The sequence below is a fragment of the Pleurodeles waltl genome, chromosome 4_1, assembly GCF_031143425.1.
Source record: "Pleurodeles waltl isolate 20211129_DDA chromosome 4_1, aPleWal1.hap1.20221129, whole genome shotgun sequence".
NCBI lineage: Eukaryota > Metazoa > Chordata > Amphibia > Caudata > Salamandridae > Pleurodeles > Pleurodeles waltl.
In genome coordinates this window covers 465,501,789-465,521,843 of record NC_090442.1, presented here as the reverse complement: position 1 = coordinate 465,521,843, position 20,055 = coordinate 465,501,789, and the positions used below count along the sequence as shown (strand labels likewise).

The 20,055-nt window shown below is 41.2% G+C and overlaps 1 protein-coding gene across 5 annotated transcripts in view; it reads right to left on the bottom strand.

The window, feature by feature from the left end:
* Positions 1-20,055, bottom strand: part of SLC6A15 (solute carrier family 6 member 15) — a 397,869-nt gene that overhangs the window by 19,443 nt on the left and 358,371 nt on the right. For all 5 annotated transcript variants that reach the window (XM_069228753.1, XM_069228752.1, XM_069228751.1 and 2 more), the window contains 3 exons: positions 17,809-18,001; positions 4,984-5,143; positions 4,200-4,362 (listed from right to left, as the gene is read on the bottom strand). In XM_069228753.1, coding sequence (XP_069084854.1) covers positions 4,200-4,362; positions 4,984-5,143; positions 17,809-18,001 — 516 coding nt within the window. The remainder of the gene's footprint in view (positions 1-4,199; positions 4,363-4,983; positions 5,144-17,808; positions 18,002-20,055) is intronic.

The following is a 20,055-nucleotide window of genomic DNA, read 5'->3' as shown; positions in this document are numbered from 1 at the left end:
ATGGTGGTGGAGACGGTGGTGGAGTTGTTTTCCTTGCTACCTTTGCCTGTGGCTGCTTGTCCTTTTCTTGAAAGGCAAGTCTTCTTTTTATTTTAATTGGGGGAAGAGTGGTTATCTTCCCTGTGTCTTCTTGAATGTGGAGCCTTCTTTGAGTATAGTCTGGCTCTACTGCTTCAAGTTCCTCTCCGAATCTATGCTTTTGCATTTGTGAGGACAATCCTTGTTCCTCTGTATAGGAACCTGTTTTCGGCTCCGAGGCTGGATGTTTCGGAACCGAAACTTTTTCGGACGTCTTTTTAGGCTCCGAAGAAACCTTTTTAATTTTCGGCGTGGTAGTGTCTCGGTGCCGAACTTGTTCGGTGCCGCTGTCCCGGTGCCGAAATTTCTCTGAGCCGATGTCTCGGGTCCGAGATTGCTGTGTGGCGGTATCTCGACCGGAGTCGGATGACTTCGACACAAGCGTGCCCTTTTTCGGTGCCTTGGATCGATCACCTATCTTTTGGGTTAAGCCATGGCCTGTTGGCGGTGGCGTCCCCTGGGCTTTTGTTGACTTCTAGTGAGTCTGATGTTTCGACGTTTTACTCACGGTTTTCGGCATTTCTTCGGCCTCGAGCTCTTCCGAGTCCGACTCGTGGATAGAGAAAGCTTCCTCTTCCTCCTCGAAATGCTCTTGTCCTGTCGGGGTCGACGCCATCTGCAGTCTTCTGGCTCTACGGTCTCTTAATGTCTTCCTCGACCGAAATGCTCGACAGGCTTCACAAGTATCTTCCTTGTGCTCTGGAAACAAGCACAAGTTACAGACCAGATGCTGATCCGTATACGGATACTTGGTATGGCATTTTGGACAGAAGCAGAATAGGGTCCGTTCCATCAGCCTTGAAGTCACACGTGGCCGGGCCGACCAGGCCCTGACGGGGGATCGAAAAAAAAACCAAAGGGCCACCGGAGCTCTTCAAAATTCGGTGTCGATCTGTTGTAACTAACCCGATACCGAACGCAAACAATACCAACGTTTTTTCCGAGATTCTAACTAACTTTCCGACCCGAAACACGGCGCGAAAAGTAACACGTCCGAACCCGATGGCGGAAAAAAAAAATCTAAGATGGAGTCGACGCCCATGCGCAATGGAGTCAAAATGGGAGGAGTCACTCGGTCTCGTGACTCGAAAAGACTTCTTCGAAGAAAAACAACTTGTAACACTCCGAGCCCAACACCAGATGGCGGGATGTGCACAGCATGTGTATCTGCAGCTACACATGCCATCGAACATATATATATATATATATATATATATGTTGTTTCAAAAGTTCTACTAATGAACAGCATGGATCTACATCCACAAACATGGAGATGGAGACAGATTGGTATTACTTTAGACCTTTTCTTCCTGAGAAAGCTGTTAAAGCTCATGAAAGTACATTAACTTGCTTAATAATTCCAACTACAGAGAGCTTTTATTTAATGGCAGAGGAGTGAAATATGTAGTCTGCACCAAATGCATTAAAAAAGGAAGTTGTCTCAAAGAATGTAAGGAGAAGCAAAGAAGAAGATAAGTTTAGAAAGAAATGTCTGTTCCAAAATTAACATTTGAAAAGAGACACAAAAGAAAAGTGTGTGTGTTTAAAAGAAGAATCCATGTTTTGAGTTATCAGGGGGAACATGGCAAATTTTCCAACTATACCTGGAGTATATTTACCTTGTGAAGAGAATGTCTATTTAGATTGCCAGCTGACTGGGAGGGAATTTGCTACTTAGGTTTGCTTTTTCCAAAGGTGTGTCATATAGAGTTTAGAAGCATTAATAACGACAACTGCACATAGATCTTCACACGGTGTAAATGAGGGAACACAATAAGTGGGAGACCTATTTGGAGCTATTATAGCAGCATTAGGAATATTATTAAATGATGAAAAGATTAAAAAGCTTTCATCAGTAGTAAGTAGTAGACAAATTAGCAACTAGTACATCTGGAGCTTTATTAGTTGAAACCACAGAGTTAGTAGTGATTACATCAATGGTACTTTAAAATCGTTATGCATTAGACATTTTACTTATAGAAAAGAGTCTGAAATATGCTGAAAATTGAAAATTGTTGTATGTAAACACCAGACAAAAGTGAGTATATTACAGACTATGCCAAGACAATTTCTGACTTTACGCTTGATTTAGCACTCTTTGAAATTACCAGCATACTACAAACCTTTACTAAGGGAATGTCTTCAAGAGACAACTGGATAAAAGCAGCAGGAGGGGGAAACCTCAAAGGCATCTCGTTCCTGTACTAACAGTAATTGTCTTTCGTCTATCTACCCTAGAAAGTTACAAGACAATAAAGATGCTGCTGATAAAGAAAAGGTAGCAAAATCAATATGAGAATGAAGAAATATTTAGCATTAAGTGAACATATTAACAAAGGCTGTAATAAATTAAAAGAATCTAATGAGATAAAGGAGAGATTTAGCAGAAGATGAGAGAGGACTACGAATATATCTGTGAATGTGATTTTGTAATGGTTCCAAACCATCAGATGGGGGAATTAAAGGAGAGTATTTTATGAGAATAAAAACATTATATTAACCTGTACAGAAGCATTTTGTAGTCCTGAACTAAACAGTACATTGAAAATTGGGTTTTACATTTGAAGTCTGCATGTCAACATGTACTTGACTGAGCCTTTAACATGGACACGGTCTTATTTCTTTCCTTTTTCGCTTGTTCTTTACTCTTTGTTAGTTTTTGTCTTGTGTCATGGCCATAAGTATACCATTTTATGATGCAAATGTCCTATAATAACAAACAAACGAATAGAGAGAATATCAGTGCTTTGTTTCTTGACCATTTAGCCTATGGAAAAGAATTACTGCAACGTAAGATTAATATTAAAAAAAATATTTTTGAATAACGTTTAGCTAGAAAGATATGTGAGAATGGAAATGAGATAATTTAAAACATGTATCATGCTCACTTAACTGTTCTTTCTCTCAAGGACATTAACCAGTAGAAAGAAACTCAAGTGATTTATTGCTGTTTAGAAAACAGTTACATTTATTGCGTAAGTAGAATGTTCTTTGTTAAAACTTGACATATGGACGGAAGCTGTCCTGTTCACATAAAACTGAAGATTATCTACTCATGCTTTGTAAAGTGTTGCAGTGTATAATGTTATAAAAATGTGTTCCCAGACTAAGATAGACAGAGACTCGCTATTCCTGTAGACTGGCATCACTCACTAGACTCTCTGCGAGCACTCGAACAGTTTTTATCCTATTCTCTTAGCCAATGTCTTGGATTAACTCTGAGACTGACTTTATCCTGCTTGAACCTATCACTGAGAGACTCTACTGACGTTCTCATTGAGATATGGCTAGGAATTATGTACTTTCACATCTGAGATGAGAACTCTCTAAGGTTCCTGCTGAACTTCATTTTTCCTGAAACTAGATTACAACAGGGATTGGATCTTTTTGGGACAGGTTATATGCTTTGTTCTGTAATTTGGTTTGATTTTAGTTGATTTGCTAATAAAGATAATGATGAAGAAATGATTTAGTACCATTTTAAAAATAGAACCCGAAACTCTCATTATTGACTTAAAAAAAAGAAAATATCATTGAGGAACTAAGAATATTTAGTGTTTTTGATTTGCAGCTCTTTCCCTTCTCTTTTGCCTCAAAGGTTAATTGCCTTGGGATCCAGTAATATGCTGGGATTTTAATGAGAATGATTAACAATTATTCATTCCAAGCCTCTGCTTCTACAAATTGCTAAGATTATCCACACTTAATTAATGTGTTTTTTTGTGGTTATTTGGTAATTCCCATCACACATTTACCTTGTTTTCCACTTAACGCCAGTGGAATATTGTTTTAGGCTAAGAACCAATGCTTATGTTTACTACACAGGGAGCGAATTAACTCTTGCATATAGTCTTCCAGTGAATTTGGCACTATGAAGGGGTCTTGTTGAACTTTCTGCAATGTTGCAATGTGTGGAATGAACAAACAATGTTGCAAGTAAAAGTACTGGTTTATTCACGAAGGATAGTTCTTGCCAGAAAGGTTCAGGATTATGACCATGGTTTCCACTGAACAGTATAAACTGTAGCACCTGTGAGCTCTGCAGTGGAACTGACTCCAATATACAACAGAGATACCCATTTATACACATAGTTTAAGGCCCTAGTGAACATGATACTCACTGTTTCTTCTATCCATGCACTGTAACCTGGAGGGCTGTATCCCATTCCAACAATGCTTGATATTAGCAAAAACAGCAAAACAACTGGAGAGATGTATTTCCATGTGTAGTAATAGTATTTGTATGGAGTAAAACCCAGCATATCAGTCAAATCTTCCATGAATCTGGAAATAGATTGAAATCATTAAGTTGTATGCTTAGCTTCCTGGAGATATTTGCACCATCTATTTTTTAAATCTCACTCATTTTTTAACTGGTTAAAAACTAGTCTCCCAAGTAAAGCAAACGTAACATAGTTCTTTATAAAATGCTGTCTACATCTTCGTAACAGAAGACATCAAGGTTAGCCTAAAAGCACAGGTGAATTGGTGATGTACTGCCATAAAAAGCAAATTATAATATGTTTAATGAATGGAAAATAATGTTCTTTTGCGTTGGAAATAAAAATATTCATGGACAATTGGTTATGAATGATTAGAATTTGAGTGTTGCACACTGGAAAGGGAGGTACAGTAGGGGTTTAATGTTCTAAGATATCGATTGCAGCTCTATTTACAGAAAACATTTACATTCGTTAGTGTTTTATTAAGACAATGATTTTTTTATACTCTTTATTGGGTCTTTAACATAAGTAAGGAAAATCATTGCATAGTTTGTTTTATGAAGTTAATGAAAGCAAAATCATTCTACTGAACAATAGTCAACATTTGCTCCCTTTGTTTACACATCCCATACGTGTCATTTAATGAAAAAAAAGAAATACACCTACACAGAAGAGAACTTACTTGTCTACTCCATAAATCCAAGCAACTGCAATATTTTCTAATATTACTACTATCAGAAGGGGCAGTGTTGCCGAATAATCATCAAACATAGACACAAAGTAATTTCCAGACCGCTGTACAAAGATTAGTCCAATGCAAAAGGCAGCGAGGCAGCATCCAACTGGAATGAAATGGACATCATTAATAACACAATAAATCAGAGAGCATTACTATGACGTGGCATAAGACGTTAATTGTGTTTTTGTTTGAAGCATGTATGTGTTTTGCCTTTGCATTTTGAAATGCCTCTGAATTTTTTTTCTTATTATTTCAAAGAATGCCTTTCTCCAACTGCCTCCAAACTAAGGCCCTCATTACAACTCTAGCGGTCAGTGTTAAAGCAGCGGTAATACCGCCAACAGGCCAGCGATAAAAAAATGGCATTTGGACCATGGCGGTTACCAGCATCCAAATCCACCACTTTAACACACCGACCACCAGGGTGGTAATGTCCGCTGGGATGGAGACTATGTTCTCCAGCCTGGCAGCCGCCACAATCCCACCCTTGGAATTCCGACCCAGCCTACCGCAATGGTTTTCGTGCCAATCTTACCGCCACGAAAACCATGGAGGCAGGCCCAATCAGTGCCAGGGAATCCCTTCCCTGGCACTGATATGGGTCTCGGCAGCCCTCCTCTGCAGAGTCCTCCCCAGCCCTCCCCCTCCTGCCCCCGCACATATACACACCCACATGCGCACCCATATGCACACATGCACACATGCATACCCACCACCACCCATGCATGCACACATACATACCCACACACCACAACACACACCAACATACCTTGTTATACACATGCATTCACAACACACAACAGTCACAATCTCTCATCCACACATGCATCCTACGCGACTCACACCTGCATGCATGCATACTAATACATACACACAACACCCCCATACACACAATACCCCCACCACCCTCTCCGAAGCCTAGAAAAGTTTCCAAAATATTGTGCACAGTAGTGAGGTGCCCCACTTCACAACTTCCACTCCCGAAGAGTATGGTAGTTTTTAATTGATTTTTAGGCTCCTCCCACTGCCCTGGAGCATTGCCATTGCATGTATAATAACCATTACATATTTTAGGTCAGTACAGTCCATGTTCTAAACATAAAAATAAAGGATTGGCGGTAGACTTAAATCCGAACTTTCTCACTTCCGTTTGTGCTCTGATCTACCTTTTTATAGTTTCAAAAAGGTCACTTACACAGGAAGACTGAAGTCTCACATGACCCTTTTTTGCAATTTTAGCAGCTTGACCAAATGAGAGCTGCAGCTACCAGAGACTGAAAATTATGATTTCCAAATCAATGTTGGATTAGGTACCCCTATTCCAACCACGTGAAATGAGCTGACACAGTCCAGACTGCCCCACCAATACACATGCCATCCCCATCACCACACTTCATTTGCTCCAAGAGGCAGATATTCATGGGAAACTTAAACAGGATTCTGCACATAGAAATGTAGGACCTCAGGCAAAATTCAAAGCCTGGAGAGTTGAGAGTCTGGTACAAAGATTAGTGTTCAATTGTCTGGTCTCAAATACCGTCTATCCTTTGACCATTGTGACATGATACAATGAGTACCTTCGATTTCTGTAATACGAACTTTTATTGAATTACAAAGAAACCATTCAGTTTCTGTTGTGTGCTACAAAAATCATAAATATTGTGATCAATAATCGCAGTACAGCACTGCCTGTTTATTGATCCTTGGCCAGCTGCTGTATGTCAGAATATCATAGAGCTATCATGTGACTTACCTATTTTTCCCTATCTTTAATTTGCAAAAATATAGTCCTAAATAATGTAATTTTGCTATTATTAACTCCAATGAAACAATATTTTTTGTGAAGGAAGTTTAGGACACAAGATTTTTATCAGCTGATATTCTGACAATGAAATTCTATTGCCACATCGTCTTTAGCAAGCTGTAACCCTACTGTCCAACACAGTTCAAAATGGTACAAAATTGACACAACAGTTCGCACAGTGGTATACGATAAAAAGCAATCATACATACATTATGCACTCTTAAAGAGTTTGTAATACACATTAGATTTTTTTCATTTTGTTTTATTCAGTCATCTCTAAGTTCAAGCAAATGAGAGTATTCTAAACTGCCATAGTGTTTGGGGCATGCATTTGATAGTCTTTGTAGGAAATTGGGTTACTGATTGGGGGAGTTGAAACCCTTCTCAAGCAACAACCACAGTTCATGTCAGCGTGAAGTCACGTGCAACCCCAAATTAACCTGTGCTTGTCAGGAATCCCCAAGGTGCGTTCTGCGTTATCTGTCAGCATCCCCAGAGATTAGGGTTAAATCATATCTCATGTTTCTATTAAATACAATGGTGTGTTACACAATTGGTTTTATCAGTGCTTGTTTTACCAATGCTTGTTTGCTAATGTGAGCAGGTGTAGACATGTGATTCTAATTGGGTGTGGTGTAGACATGTGCTTCTAATTGGGTGTGGTGACTCATCCACATGTGGAAACTCAACTGCTTTCCTGATTGGCTATAAATAGCAGAGTGAAGCATGCCTCCCTACTTGGCTTTGTTTTGATTCCTGATCTCAGCATCTGATTTGGCAGTCCAGCCCCTCCTGTCATCCTCGTATTCAGGACTTTGAGGCAATTCTTTTCTTTGTTCCTGTACCAGCTGACACCAGGCATTCATCCAGCACTCCGGAAAAGACTGCAGGTAAGTGACTAGTATTCTACATGGAGTGTGTTCTTTGAGCGCCGCACTTGACTAGAACAGCTGGTGTATTTCAGACCTTGTATTTTGGCAGAGGGCTTATCTTGAAGAGACAAATGCATTTCTGAACATTCTATATTATTATTGTAGTTACTTGCTGTTAGAAATGGGGTCTTTAGTTGACAGTCAGGTTACCCCCTGTTTAAGCAAGGACCCTCACTCTAGTCAGGGTAAAAGAGAATCACCCTCAGCTAACCTCTGCTTGCCCCCTTGGTAGCTTGGCAGAGCAGTAGGCTTAACTCCAGAGTGCTAGGTGTAAAGTATTTGTACCAACACACACAGTAACTTAATGAAAACACTACAAAATGACACAACACCAGTTTAGAAAAATAGGAAATATTTATCTAAACAAAACAAGACCAAAACAGATTTAAAGATAGCCCCCATGTTAACCTATGAGAGGGACAGGCCTTGCAACAGTGAAAAAACAAATTTAGCAATATTTCACTGTCAGGACATATAAAACACATTACTATATGTCCTACCTTAACCATACACTGCACCCTGCCCTTGGGGCTACCTAGGGCCTACCTTAGGGGTGCCTTACATGTAAAAAAAAAGGGAAGGTTTAGGCCTGGCTAGTGGCTACACTTGCCAAGTCGAATTTACAGTTAAAAGTGCACGCGCAGACACTGTAATGGCAGGTCTGAGACATGATTACAGAGCTACATATGTGGGTGGCACAACCAGTGCTGCAGGCACCCAGTAGCATTTGATTTACAGGCCCAGGCACCTCTAGTGCTTTTACTAGGGACTTACTAGTAAGTCAAATATGCCAATCATGGATAAACAAATCACATAAAATTTACACAGAGAACATATGCACTTTGGCACTGGTTAGCAGTGGTAAAGTGCTCAGAGTTCAAAAGCCAACAGCAACAGGTCAGAAAAAATAGGATGAAGGAGGCAAAAAGACTGGTAATGGCCCTGCAAAAAGGGCCATTTCCAACACTTGCCTAAATGTGCTTCAGAAAATCTGCTTGAGCTCAAGTACTACAAAAAGTGACAGTGCAATTTTAGAAGAGCATTTACAGGACTTTTCTTTCTCTAATAGCATAACTCTTGGATTTAAATTGTGTCATTCATGCCCGTGTTTCAAGTTTGAGGAATTTACTTTTGAAGGGTTTTTCACACACACAGTGAAACCAAACCAAACTGTGCCACCCTAACTGTTTAAACCCACATTTGTATTTCTTGGATTGTTTGTGTGCCTTTTAGTTTGCATGCAGGAAAAGGTATACTGGATATAATTAATGCCCTTGTTTGCCTTTCTTGTGCATGATAAGTGCAACCACAGTTCTAATTGTAGTGTGCAACACTGAATCTCTGTGAAGCCAGCCCTAGTGTCTCAGTACTTATTGTTATGATACTCAGTTTGGGTTTTTGGTAATGCAGTGTTAGTATTTGTGCCAACAGTTATTATTATCCAAGAAAAGTGCTGGAGCATCTCCGTGTTCTTCTACCGCTCCCGTGCCCATATCTGAAAGAGAGATTCAGTTTCAAGGAAATTGAGTGCACTAACTCTACTATCACTCTGTCAACAATGACCTGCCTCCCCCCGAAGATACATGGTGCCTGGCTGGACCGGCAAGACATGGCAGAGTTTTGTCTCTTTCTCTTCCACTCCCCCTTTCCTTTTGGGACACCTGTCAGGGTTTCTGTGTCCACCAGGAAGTGCCAAGAGGTGGTCCAGGAGGTCGGGGGCATATCACCACCCCTGCAGACATCCTGCTTTTCAGGTGAGTGGCCCTGTCTCAACAGTGCTGAACCCTATGTTAGGTTGGCACAAAAGCAGTCAAATTCAACTGAGAGGCAATGTGTAAAGCCCTTGAAACAGTAATAAAGTGAAAACACAGCACAAGAAAAATCCCTCAACATTTTTGAAAGATGGAGTAAAATCCAATAAATTATTTGACATGGAAACAAGTATAGCAACTAAAAGCACAAAGGGCCGCTGATGGTTATATTTTCAGTCAAGACAGAGTGAAAGTCACATGTTCAGGCCAAACGGGATGGAGTGCAGACCGGATATAGGGAACAGGTTAGTTCCTCTGAAATGTTACCTTCAAAAGTTCAAAAGTCCAGCACTAAGAGTTTCTTTTTGGGTGGAGAAGGCCATGAGGAGCAGGAAGAATGTTGCAGATGGTCATCGCTGTGGAGCGAACAGCCATCAAGGCATCACGGACAGTAATCGCTGTAGTGTGAAGATCCTGTCAAATGTTGTGGACAGTCATTGCTGGGGTTTTGCTTTGGTGGTTACCTCAGGCTGTTGAAGCTGCAGCGCAAAGTGCAGCTCTTTGGTTGTCAGTCGTCGCTAATGGTTACTGTAGCATGAAGAGTCGGGGTCACCAAAAATATTAATTGGCAGATGGCACAGACCACAAGATCTTGGGGCAAAAGGACCTGTTCACGGAGAGCCCAAAGCTTCGCCATTTCTACTTTTCTTCAATGGGGAACTCAACAGATGCCACACCATAGGTCCAGGGACTGGGGGCCACCCCTCATGGGTTAGGAACTCACTCCAGCAAAGGCCAGATGGGCTCAGGCAGGTCCACTTGTTGGTCCAGTTGCAGGTCCTGCCAGACAGCCGGTCAGCTGGGCAGATGCAAGGAGGCCTATGGAGCTTGTTAAGTCCCTCTAGCACAAACAAGAGCGCAGTCTGCTGACCCTTGAAGTCACTTCACTCTGGAATCGAGAGTGGAGGTCTAGTCTTCCTTCTCAGCAAGCATGGCAGGCCTCAATTTGCAGGGTGTCCTTTTTCTGTAGAATCCACCAGTCCAGGAGTGTATTGAAAAGTTGGGTCTATGGGGCCAATTTTATACTTAGTGCTAGCTTTGAAGTAGGCAAAGGTTCTGGAAGTTTCCACCCACAAAGGAGTTTGGAATTTCCTGCCTCTCTGCCCTGGCCAGCTTGTCTGGAGGCAGAAAAGACTAGTGTAAACCCTTAGTGAGAGTCATGAGGCAGAGCTTTTGTGATGTGCAATGTGACAGGTGACATTTCCTCTCCTCTATCCCGCTAGAGATGGGCAATCCTGCCAACACCTATTCCCCCTTTCTCTCACTGTCTGAGAATAATACACAAAGACCAACAGCCAGCTACACCCACGTCATGTGACCCAGGATACAGACTCAGGCATCAAATGGTTAGCACAAGAAAATGCCAACTTTCTAAGAGTGGGATTTTCAGAACTGTGATTTAAAATCTGACTTTACCATTAAAGAGGTTTTAAATTACAATTCGTTAGACACAAAACTCGCCATTCCTATCTGCTCCCAAATGAAAGTTATCCCTTATTAAATGTAATAAGGTAACTCAATGTGTGGCCCTGCAGTAGTGACTAAATGAACTTAAGAGTTGTTTACTACAAGGAAAGGTGAAAGTACATGTCCAACTTTTTAAATACACTGCACTCTGCCCTATGGGTCATTTTGGGCCTACCTGAGGGGTGATATATGTATCAAAAAGGAAGGTTTAGGCATGGCAAAACTTTTATATGGCCAGGTCAAAATGCCAGTTCAAAACTGCACACACAGGCTCCCTTTCATAGCAGGCCTGAGTTATGTTTAAAAGGGTACTTAAGTGGGTGGCACAATAAGTGCGTCAGGCCCGTTAGTAGCATTTAATTTACAGGCCCTGAGCACATATAGTCCACTTTACTAGGGGTTACAAGTAATTTAAATATGCAGCACCTGGGAACTGGTAGTGCAGACCCTGGGTACAGGTAGTGCTCTTTAATTGTAGCTTACAAGTAAATGAAATGTGTAAATCGGGTGAAAGCCAATGCTACCGTGTTATATGGAGCAAGCACACACCTTACCACTGGTCAACAGTGGTACAGTCCACAGAGTCCTATAGCCAACATGAGTGAGATCATCAAAAATGGAGAAGTAAGGCAAAATGTTTGGCGGAAGCTCACCCTAACAGTCTTTTAAAGCACGGTTAAATGAATCACTCGAGGTTCGGGAGAATTGTTGTAATTACATTAAGAATGGGGATGGTTAAGGCCTAGAAATCTGTGCAATGGGGACTAACAGCCATACAGGTTTTAGCATATCGAACCTCATACTCCCAACTCCATATCCATTCTAGGTATACTTTATCACTAACTTTGTTAAAGTTACAAGAGCACTTTCATATAAAACTAAAAATCTAAATTGAGGTTTTCAACCAATTGCCTTCAAATGGCTGAATATTTTAGAGATTACCAACAAAAGTGGTAATTTATTGTCGAAAATGAGTAAAAATGAAAGTGACTTTAGTGTTTAGACTCACATGAGCAATGTGTTCCACCTGAATCTCTTCCCCCTGTGTCCATCGCTTGGTGGGCAAACATTTCTTTTAGTTCACAAAAGCACAATACAATGGCCTTTTATTGACTAGAATACATTGGTCATTATTATTTTTTTCTTTACCAGGTTTCCACATATCCACTCTCATTTAAAAAACTATTGTGGAGTACATAAAGCAATTTACAAAGCTATTACGTAGTACCTTTTCACATTTTCTTACATGCCTTGATGAATTAGCCCCAAACATGTAAATCTGATATAAAATTGAAATAATACGGGAATATTCATGTATAATTAGTAAAAATAGAAAGGACTATGCCTTCTTTGCACTTTCAGTAACAGAGGAGTTAGGCGTTTTAGGCCGATTCACAAAGGCATTTAAGTGTGTGTAAAACAGTACTCCTTTAGTACTGCTACCCATACTCAAATGCTTTTATGAATCAGCCCCATGAATGCTATATTTTTCATTTCATTTTTGTGCACGTAGTTCCTAGGGAACCACTTCCCCCTGCTTCTGTATAACCAGATCCCATCTTATATATACTGTGTGTTCATGTTTTGTTCCTAATTGTTAGTTTCGAGGTCACAATATGGTACCACATACCCAATAATCATTAACCTTTTTTGTTTTATGTTTTTTTTACAGCGAATGTCAAGATTTCATCCCTGAAACTCCAGAATTGACGCTAAACTGTTTTCCCAAAATGAAAACTGCTCAAATTCACAAAAAGGAAAAATGAAGTTCTCCGCCTGCCTGACTCCCTTTTTTACTTTATACTAATTCATGGTAACTGTTAGACTTTTCATCCTTGGCGTGGTCTCCCTTAACTTTTTGCCTCTGTTCACCAGGTTGTTGATGGGTGCTGGACTCTGATTTTATTGTTTTTGTTACTCTGGGCACTTTACCACTGCTAACCAGTGCTAAAGTGCAAGTGCTCCTGTTTAAAATGTGCATGTAATTGGTTCTCCGTGATTGGCATATTTGTTTTACTGTTAAGTCCCTAGTAAAGTGCACTAGAGGTGCCCAGGGCCTGTAAATCAAATGTTACTAGTGGGCCTGCAGCACTGGTTGTGCCACCCACACAAGTAACCCTGTAATCATGTCTCACACCTGCCACTGCAGTGTCTGTGTGTGTATTTTTACTCTGTAAATTCGACTTGGCAAGTGTACCCACTTGCCAGGCCTAAACCTTCCCTTTTCTTACATGTAAGGCACCCCTAAGGTAGGCCCTAGGTAGCCCCAAGGGCAGGGTGCAGTGTATGGTTAAGGTAGGACATATAGTAATGTGGTTTATATGTCCTGACAGTGAAATATTGTTAAATTCGTTTTTCACTGTTGCAAGGACTGTCTCTCTCATAGGATAATATGGGGGCTACCTTTAAATATGATTAAAGCGTAGATTCCCCTAGAGAGTAGATGGACATGTTGAGTTTGGGGTCCCTGAACTCACAATTTAAAAATACATCTTTTATTAAAGTTGATTTTGAGATTGTGCGTTTGAAAATGCCACTTTTTGAAAGTGAGCATTTTCTTGCTTAAACCATTTTGTGACTCTGCCTTGTTTGTGGATTCCCTGTCTGGGTCAGTTTGACAGTTGGGTTGTTTTTCACCTCGCACTAGACAGTGACACAAAGGGGGCTGGGGTGTAACCTGCATTTCCTGATTAGCCATCTCTGCTAGGAGGGAGGGGTGGAGTGGTCACTCTCATCTGAAAGGACTGTGCCTGCCTCTGACAATGCCGGCTCCAACCCCCTGCTGTGTGTCTGATGCCTTGCCTGGGCAAGGCAGGATTTCACAAGTAGGTGTGAGTCCCCTTTGAAGAAAGGTGACTTCAAAGACTAAAATGGGTATAAGAAGGGCACCCAAATCTACAGACTTTAGAAACACTTCTGGAACCAAGAGGAACCTCTGCCTGGAGAAGAGCTGATAGCTGAGGAAGAAGTGCTGCCCTGCCTGTGACTGTGCTTTGTGGAGCTTTCCTGCAGTGCTGCTTCTGCCAGAGTAAGAGGGCAAAGACTGGACTTTGCGTGCCTTCCATCTTGTGAAGAAATCTCCAAGGGCTTGATTTAGAGCTTGCCTCCTGTTGTTTGAAGTCTCAGGGACAGCAAAGACTTCTCTCTGCCAGCACCTGGAGTCTCTGGAGAGACTCCTGCTCTGACAAGTGGTGCCCGATCCAGTCCCTGGGCCCTTGAAAGAAAAGCTGGTGGAAATCCAAGAAAATCGACTTCGGACCGACACCGCTGCTGAATCCGGTAACGCCGCCTGCACCTGACGCCGTGACCTTCGCTGGAACGTGACGCTCTTTGCAGGCCCGATGCCGCTGCAGCCCCGCTGAAGTCCGTGACTCCGTGGAAATCACCGCACCACGTCGTGACAGACGCCGCTCGAAGTGCACCAAGTCAACGTTTCGCACAGATGCCGCGATCCCCGACTTCGCGCATCGGCTTGTTTTCACTCTTCACCAAAGGTACTGTACTTGGGGGTCTACACGACTCTGTGTCCGGCGCCGCTGGCGTCGGCTTGTTGGGAACGACTCCGTCACGACGCCGTGTTAACATCTCATTGAAGCATTTTTGTTTCTAAGCGCTATTTTTGAGTTTAATCTTTAAAAATTCATAACTTGACTTGTGTATGTTGGATGTTTGTCGTTTTGGTCTTGTTTTGTTTAGATAAATATTTCCTATTTTTCTAAACCGGTGTTGTGTCATTTTGTAGTGTTTTCATTAAGTTACTGTGTGTGTTTGTACAAATACTTTACACCTAGCACTCTGAGGTTAAGCCTACTGCTCTGCCAAGCTACCAAGGGGGTAAGCAGGGGTTAGCTGAGGGTGATTCTCTTTTACCCTGACTAGAATGAGGGTCCTTGCTTGAACAGGGGGTAACCTGACTGTCAACCAAAGACCCCATTTCTAACAGCAACATTTATCGTTTCTCAAGAAGCTATTATTAAGTATACCCCTAACAAACACCATTTCTTCTAGAACGTGTCTTTACCCTCCTCATCCCTTTCTCATTCACAGTGTCAGCTAAGAGCAATTTTTATATGCATCTCTAAGGGAAATGTGTGCTACATCCCTGTATTTCAGAAACAGTATACTTTTCTACATTAGCAAAATCTGTGCATAGAGGAACACTGAGTGCCACTTCTCTGCACTAATGGGCTGAGGATGCATCTGCCTCTCCTGCGCTCAAGTGGACCTTTGTCCTCCCGTCCACTGATGGATTCCCTAATTGCCATATGTACATTCAATCTGTGGCCCTGCCCATTCTCCTAATCACTTCAGATATCTTGACAGCTTCAGAGAGTTCTCAATTTAGCTGTAACTAGAACATTGAAACTACAAGCTTTAGAATACAATGTGTTGTTGGTTCCACACCCTGTACTGTCTGAAAGTGTGGACTTTCTTCAGCTGCACCCGTTTCCCACTGTAATGAGTATCTTCTTACATTAGAATTGTTGTATAATTTGAATTTTCTCTTGAAGTGTTTAGTTTTCCTGCAAGTAGTGGAGCGTTACAATAGAAAACTGTAATTTTTGAATAAATACAAGAGAAAATAGAGCTCATCAGCCAGTTTGTATATTTTCACCCTGGCCTACTACTTTTATCTACATTTCAGGCACAATTCCTCATTACATGGTATCTCAGCCTTGCCTCAAAGAAGTCTCACTATTTATAGACTATTGCTCTGAACCCACTTGCAAACTATTATATCTATTTTGTTATTAGTAGAAGGTGTTATTTTTGGTGTTTTTTAAATCTCATTTCTGCAATTTATGACCACTTCCAGCTCATACTGTGTCTATTATTATTGTGTTAATGTTGGAAAAAGTGAATGTCGATGTGCACAATGACGCATTCACATATAAAAATGAAATCACAACACTATTATCGAAAACCCCCATCATGAACTCTAATCAACCCCAATTTAGAATGCAGGCAGGCTCTGAGACCTAGGTTTGAGGTTACTGATTGACAGATCACAGGTGGATTTGCATATAACCGGCAGGCAAATGTGTGAGCAGGAAACTCAGATCAATCCCCAGAAATGTGCAGCGACACCACAATGGTCCAAGGAAAATGGCCCCAATGAAGCACCCATCGCCTGAGGGGTGTGCGCGTTCCCAAAACACCATAAAGTCAGATGCTACATGAAGTTCGGAACACTCAGCCAATCAGTACACAGCACACACAGTAACACACAGCAATCATGTACCCCTCATGCCAGATATCTATACACATTACCCACTGGTACCCACTGTGTCCACACAAGGTCGAGGCCCACCTGAATTTGTTATCAGGGACCTTATGTATGAATCCAGGGCAGCCACCCACATTCTTTACCCAAAAAATATTATACATTGCCCAGAGAAATGTATGAAACACTGCTTAGATCGATTGTACTTCGAGACAGTCCTCAGACCCTGTTTCTGTAACTGTTCTCCCAGCGAAAGTGTTTAATTAAACCAACTGTTCCTGTGTTGCCAAGAACCTCTTGTATTTATTTTTTTCAAGGGAAATTCGCTGAAATTCACTTTCAAGCAACTTTCAGTCAGGTACGCTAAATGTGGACATTTGCGATATCTCTTGGAATGCAGAATATGTAATTCAGCAGGGAATTACGCAATTTTGTGCTCCCTTAGACCAGAACTGACCATGCTAATGTGGACACTGGCAGTTACCTACTACCTTTATACTGACTGAAAATGTATCCGCTGAAAATCTCTAATTTAGTGTTAAGTTAATTTCTTTTGTATTAACCACACCCACACTGATCCAGTCACCTCTCCAACCCCTTGAATTTTGCAGGAAACACCACTTTCCCACCCATACCCTTTCCAGTGTGTAGTTAACAACATAGAAAAGTTGCACATATTCATGGACTTGACAGGTCTGATCTTCTTCCTCAATTAGGCTTACCTCTCACCCACTCCCCACCACTGGTACGCAAGCCCTACACTTACACTTTTTTAAAACTTTAGGTTAATAATTTGTTGACATTGTTTTCAAACTTTTAGCATGGCATACAAGTACTTTCTACTTCAGCATTAACCCTGTCTTATCCTTAGAACTATACTGACGTTTTTATATTAAAAAAATAACAGCCAACAAAGGTAAATCTTTAATAACACTTCCCCACCACACAATCGCAACCAAGATCTTCTGATGCCCAGAATTAGCAAGCCAATCCTTTCTTTTCAGCTGGGAACATTTCATGAACATTTCCATATTGATTTGGCTATTGAATTTTTCCGTTTTCAAGATAAAACGTGGTTGTCATTTGTTCAGCTACTAGAATTGCTGTTCAACATTGTGGTTACTTACTGATATCAAATATTCATAATAGTTATCGAATCAACACAATTTATGTCGCTTATTCCTTTGTTAGTGTTTCCTGCATGTTTGCTAATTTTTACATTCCATTTATGTGCACCAACACCTTCAAGTATGTTTGAGTCCTAATGAGAAGAACATTGTCCTGTGCCAATCTGTAGCTAGCATACGCCCAAGAAATGCTCACCATGAACGATGCACTTAATTATAGTAGGTGTCTTCATATTTTCTGTAACTCACTATCTCAACTGTCTTTTAAATGTGCTTGATTGTTTCCTCATTGAAATGTTTATCTTGCACCGGCCTGCCTTTATCTTTAGTGCCTTACCACCTACCAAACACCATAAACACAAAAGTACCGGAAAGCAAACATGAAAAGATGAAAAGAACTCACCGGTAAGAAATTCTTTGCGCACTTTGAAAGTGTCCACAATGGGTGTTGTGATTCCCTCTATTGTTCCAAACATACTCCCGAGACCCAGATTCACCAACATCAAGAAAAACATCACCGACCAAAAAGGAGATGCTGGGAAATGCGTCATTGCTTCAGTAAAGGCAATGAAAGCCAGGCCAGTTCCTTGAACAGACTGACATCAATAAAAGAGCTGTTGTTAGATAACCAGCAACTCAATCGAGAATACATCAACAGTTAAAATATCACTACACGCTTTTATTTACTAACTAATTCAAAATTGCTTTATCCATTGCTTTACTTGCGAAAGTCAATAATATCGTTTTCAACTTTGTCAGAGTAGCTTCAAAACAAAACTTTAATGATATATGGGTAATGAATTTAATAATTTACTCAAGAAAGTGTTTAAATCACAAATTAAAAAAACAAACTAATAAATAACATTTTACACAGTAGTTGCTACATGTTATTTCATAGAAGTGCAACAAATGTTTCCTACTTTGCAAAACAACTAGGTGGTTGTTTGCGTATCTGAAGCGTGAGGCACAAGATCGATGCATCATTTCTGTGGAGCAGTTTTATTCCTTTGCTGCATCAAGCAGAAGACGAGTTTAACTGTGTGCAGCAGGGGGGGGCTGCGCAAAGGACCTAAGTTGTGGGGCAGGAATTGTTTATGCTCTACAAGCATGATGAAAGAGCTTTGTAGCCGTGTACAGAAAAGGGGCTGTTAACATTCAGGAAACATAGCAGGAGGGGTGGGTTGCACATGCGGGAAGCAGGTAGGTTCTGTGTATTTCAGGAGAAATGTTATGTACATCTACTGCATGAGATGAAATCTATGTGCGTCTGCTTAGCGGAAAAATAGATATGTGGGTCTGATGTGTGCAGGACCAGATAGATTTGTCTTCATGTTTAGGAAGAGAGCTGTTTGATTCTCCATTATTAGAATAATGTGTTGGGTATGAGTTGCACACAATTGCTTAAGCGCCCTACGTAGAGGTGGTGAGCGCTATATAAATGCTGCAATACACTACAGTATAATACAATACTTGCCATGTGTGGTGCAGTCACCATAAACCTCTGGCACTGGGGAAAGGAGCACATGGTGTGGATTAGAAGCTCTATGAATCCCATGTATGAAACAGAACTCACCCCAAAGTGTTTCTTAGTAGCTGTGTTCCCCTCCTGTATACTGATGAAGGACATCGGATGGACAGAGGTAGACCTATGTATGCATCAATTGGACATATTTATGAGCCCAGTGCACCACTGGAGTTTCACTTTTTTGATGCTCCGGCAGCACAGACTACATAATCATATCTATGACGCCACGTAAGGCCAGTTTGCATGGCTTTACATGGCCTCATATATATGGAGTAAGGCAAGGCAGTGCAAGTCGCTGCCCTGCCTTAGCCTGTGTCAGTGAGGCGTTCCATGGGCATTACAGTGGGTTTTCCCATGCAACACCCATGGATTTTGACACAGCCCTATATTTACAAAATCACGTGAACCTGGGGAAGAGCCAAAACCTTATGCCTCCTGAGGTGAGGCATAACAAGGAGAAATATTTTATTTCTCCTCGTTTTTCCCTCTTTCCATGTGTGCTGCATTTTGCAGCACACATGGAAATAGGAAAACACATCTCAGGATTGTTTCTGTGCAGGAAAGTACCTCTTCCTGCACAAAAATAATCCTGTATGCAACGGAGGTACCCTTGCACCATGGTGCATCGGTGCCTACATTGGCACCAGGCTGCCGAAAGAGTGCCATATTACATAAATACAGTGCATTCCTGCCCTTTCACTTTGGCTTAGGAAAGCACAGCAAGATGGCTTGCTGCACTGCCCTACACCAAATCCTGGTAAATATCCCCCAAGTACTGTCCAGGATATGCATGTGATGAGTTTGAGGGAAGCTATGTGCATCTGATGAACAGGGGAGAGCTGCGAGTCTTTCTCAAAGAGCAGAAGCTGTGTGACTATGATATATCGAACATATATGAATTTGATCTGCAATGCAGTAACTGTGTCTGCCTTATGTATGTGGCAGGAAATATGCACATCGAACAAATCGAATCTGGTTAGTGTTCATCTATTATGTTCTTTTATATTTTTATTGTTCGCAGCCATCGCCCTACTTGTTCCACAGACAGAAAATGTTTTTGAATATTTGAAAATGGACACAGTCAAAGTACAGACTACTGAGTTGTAAAACGATATAGAACATCAA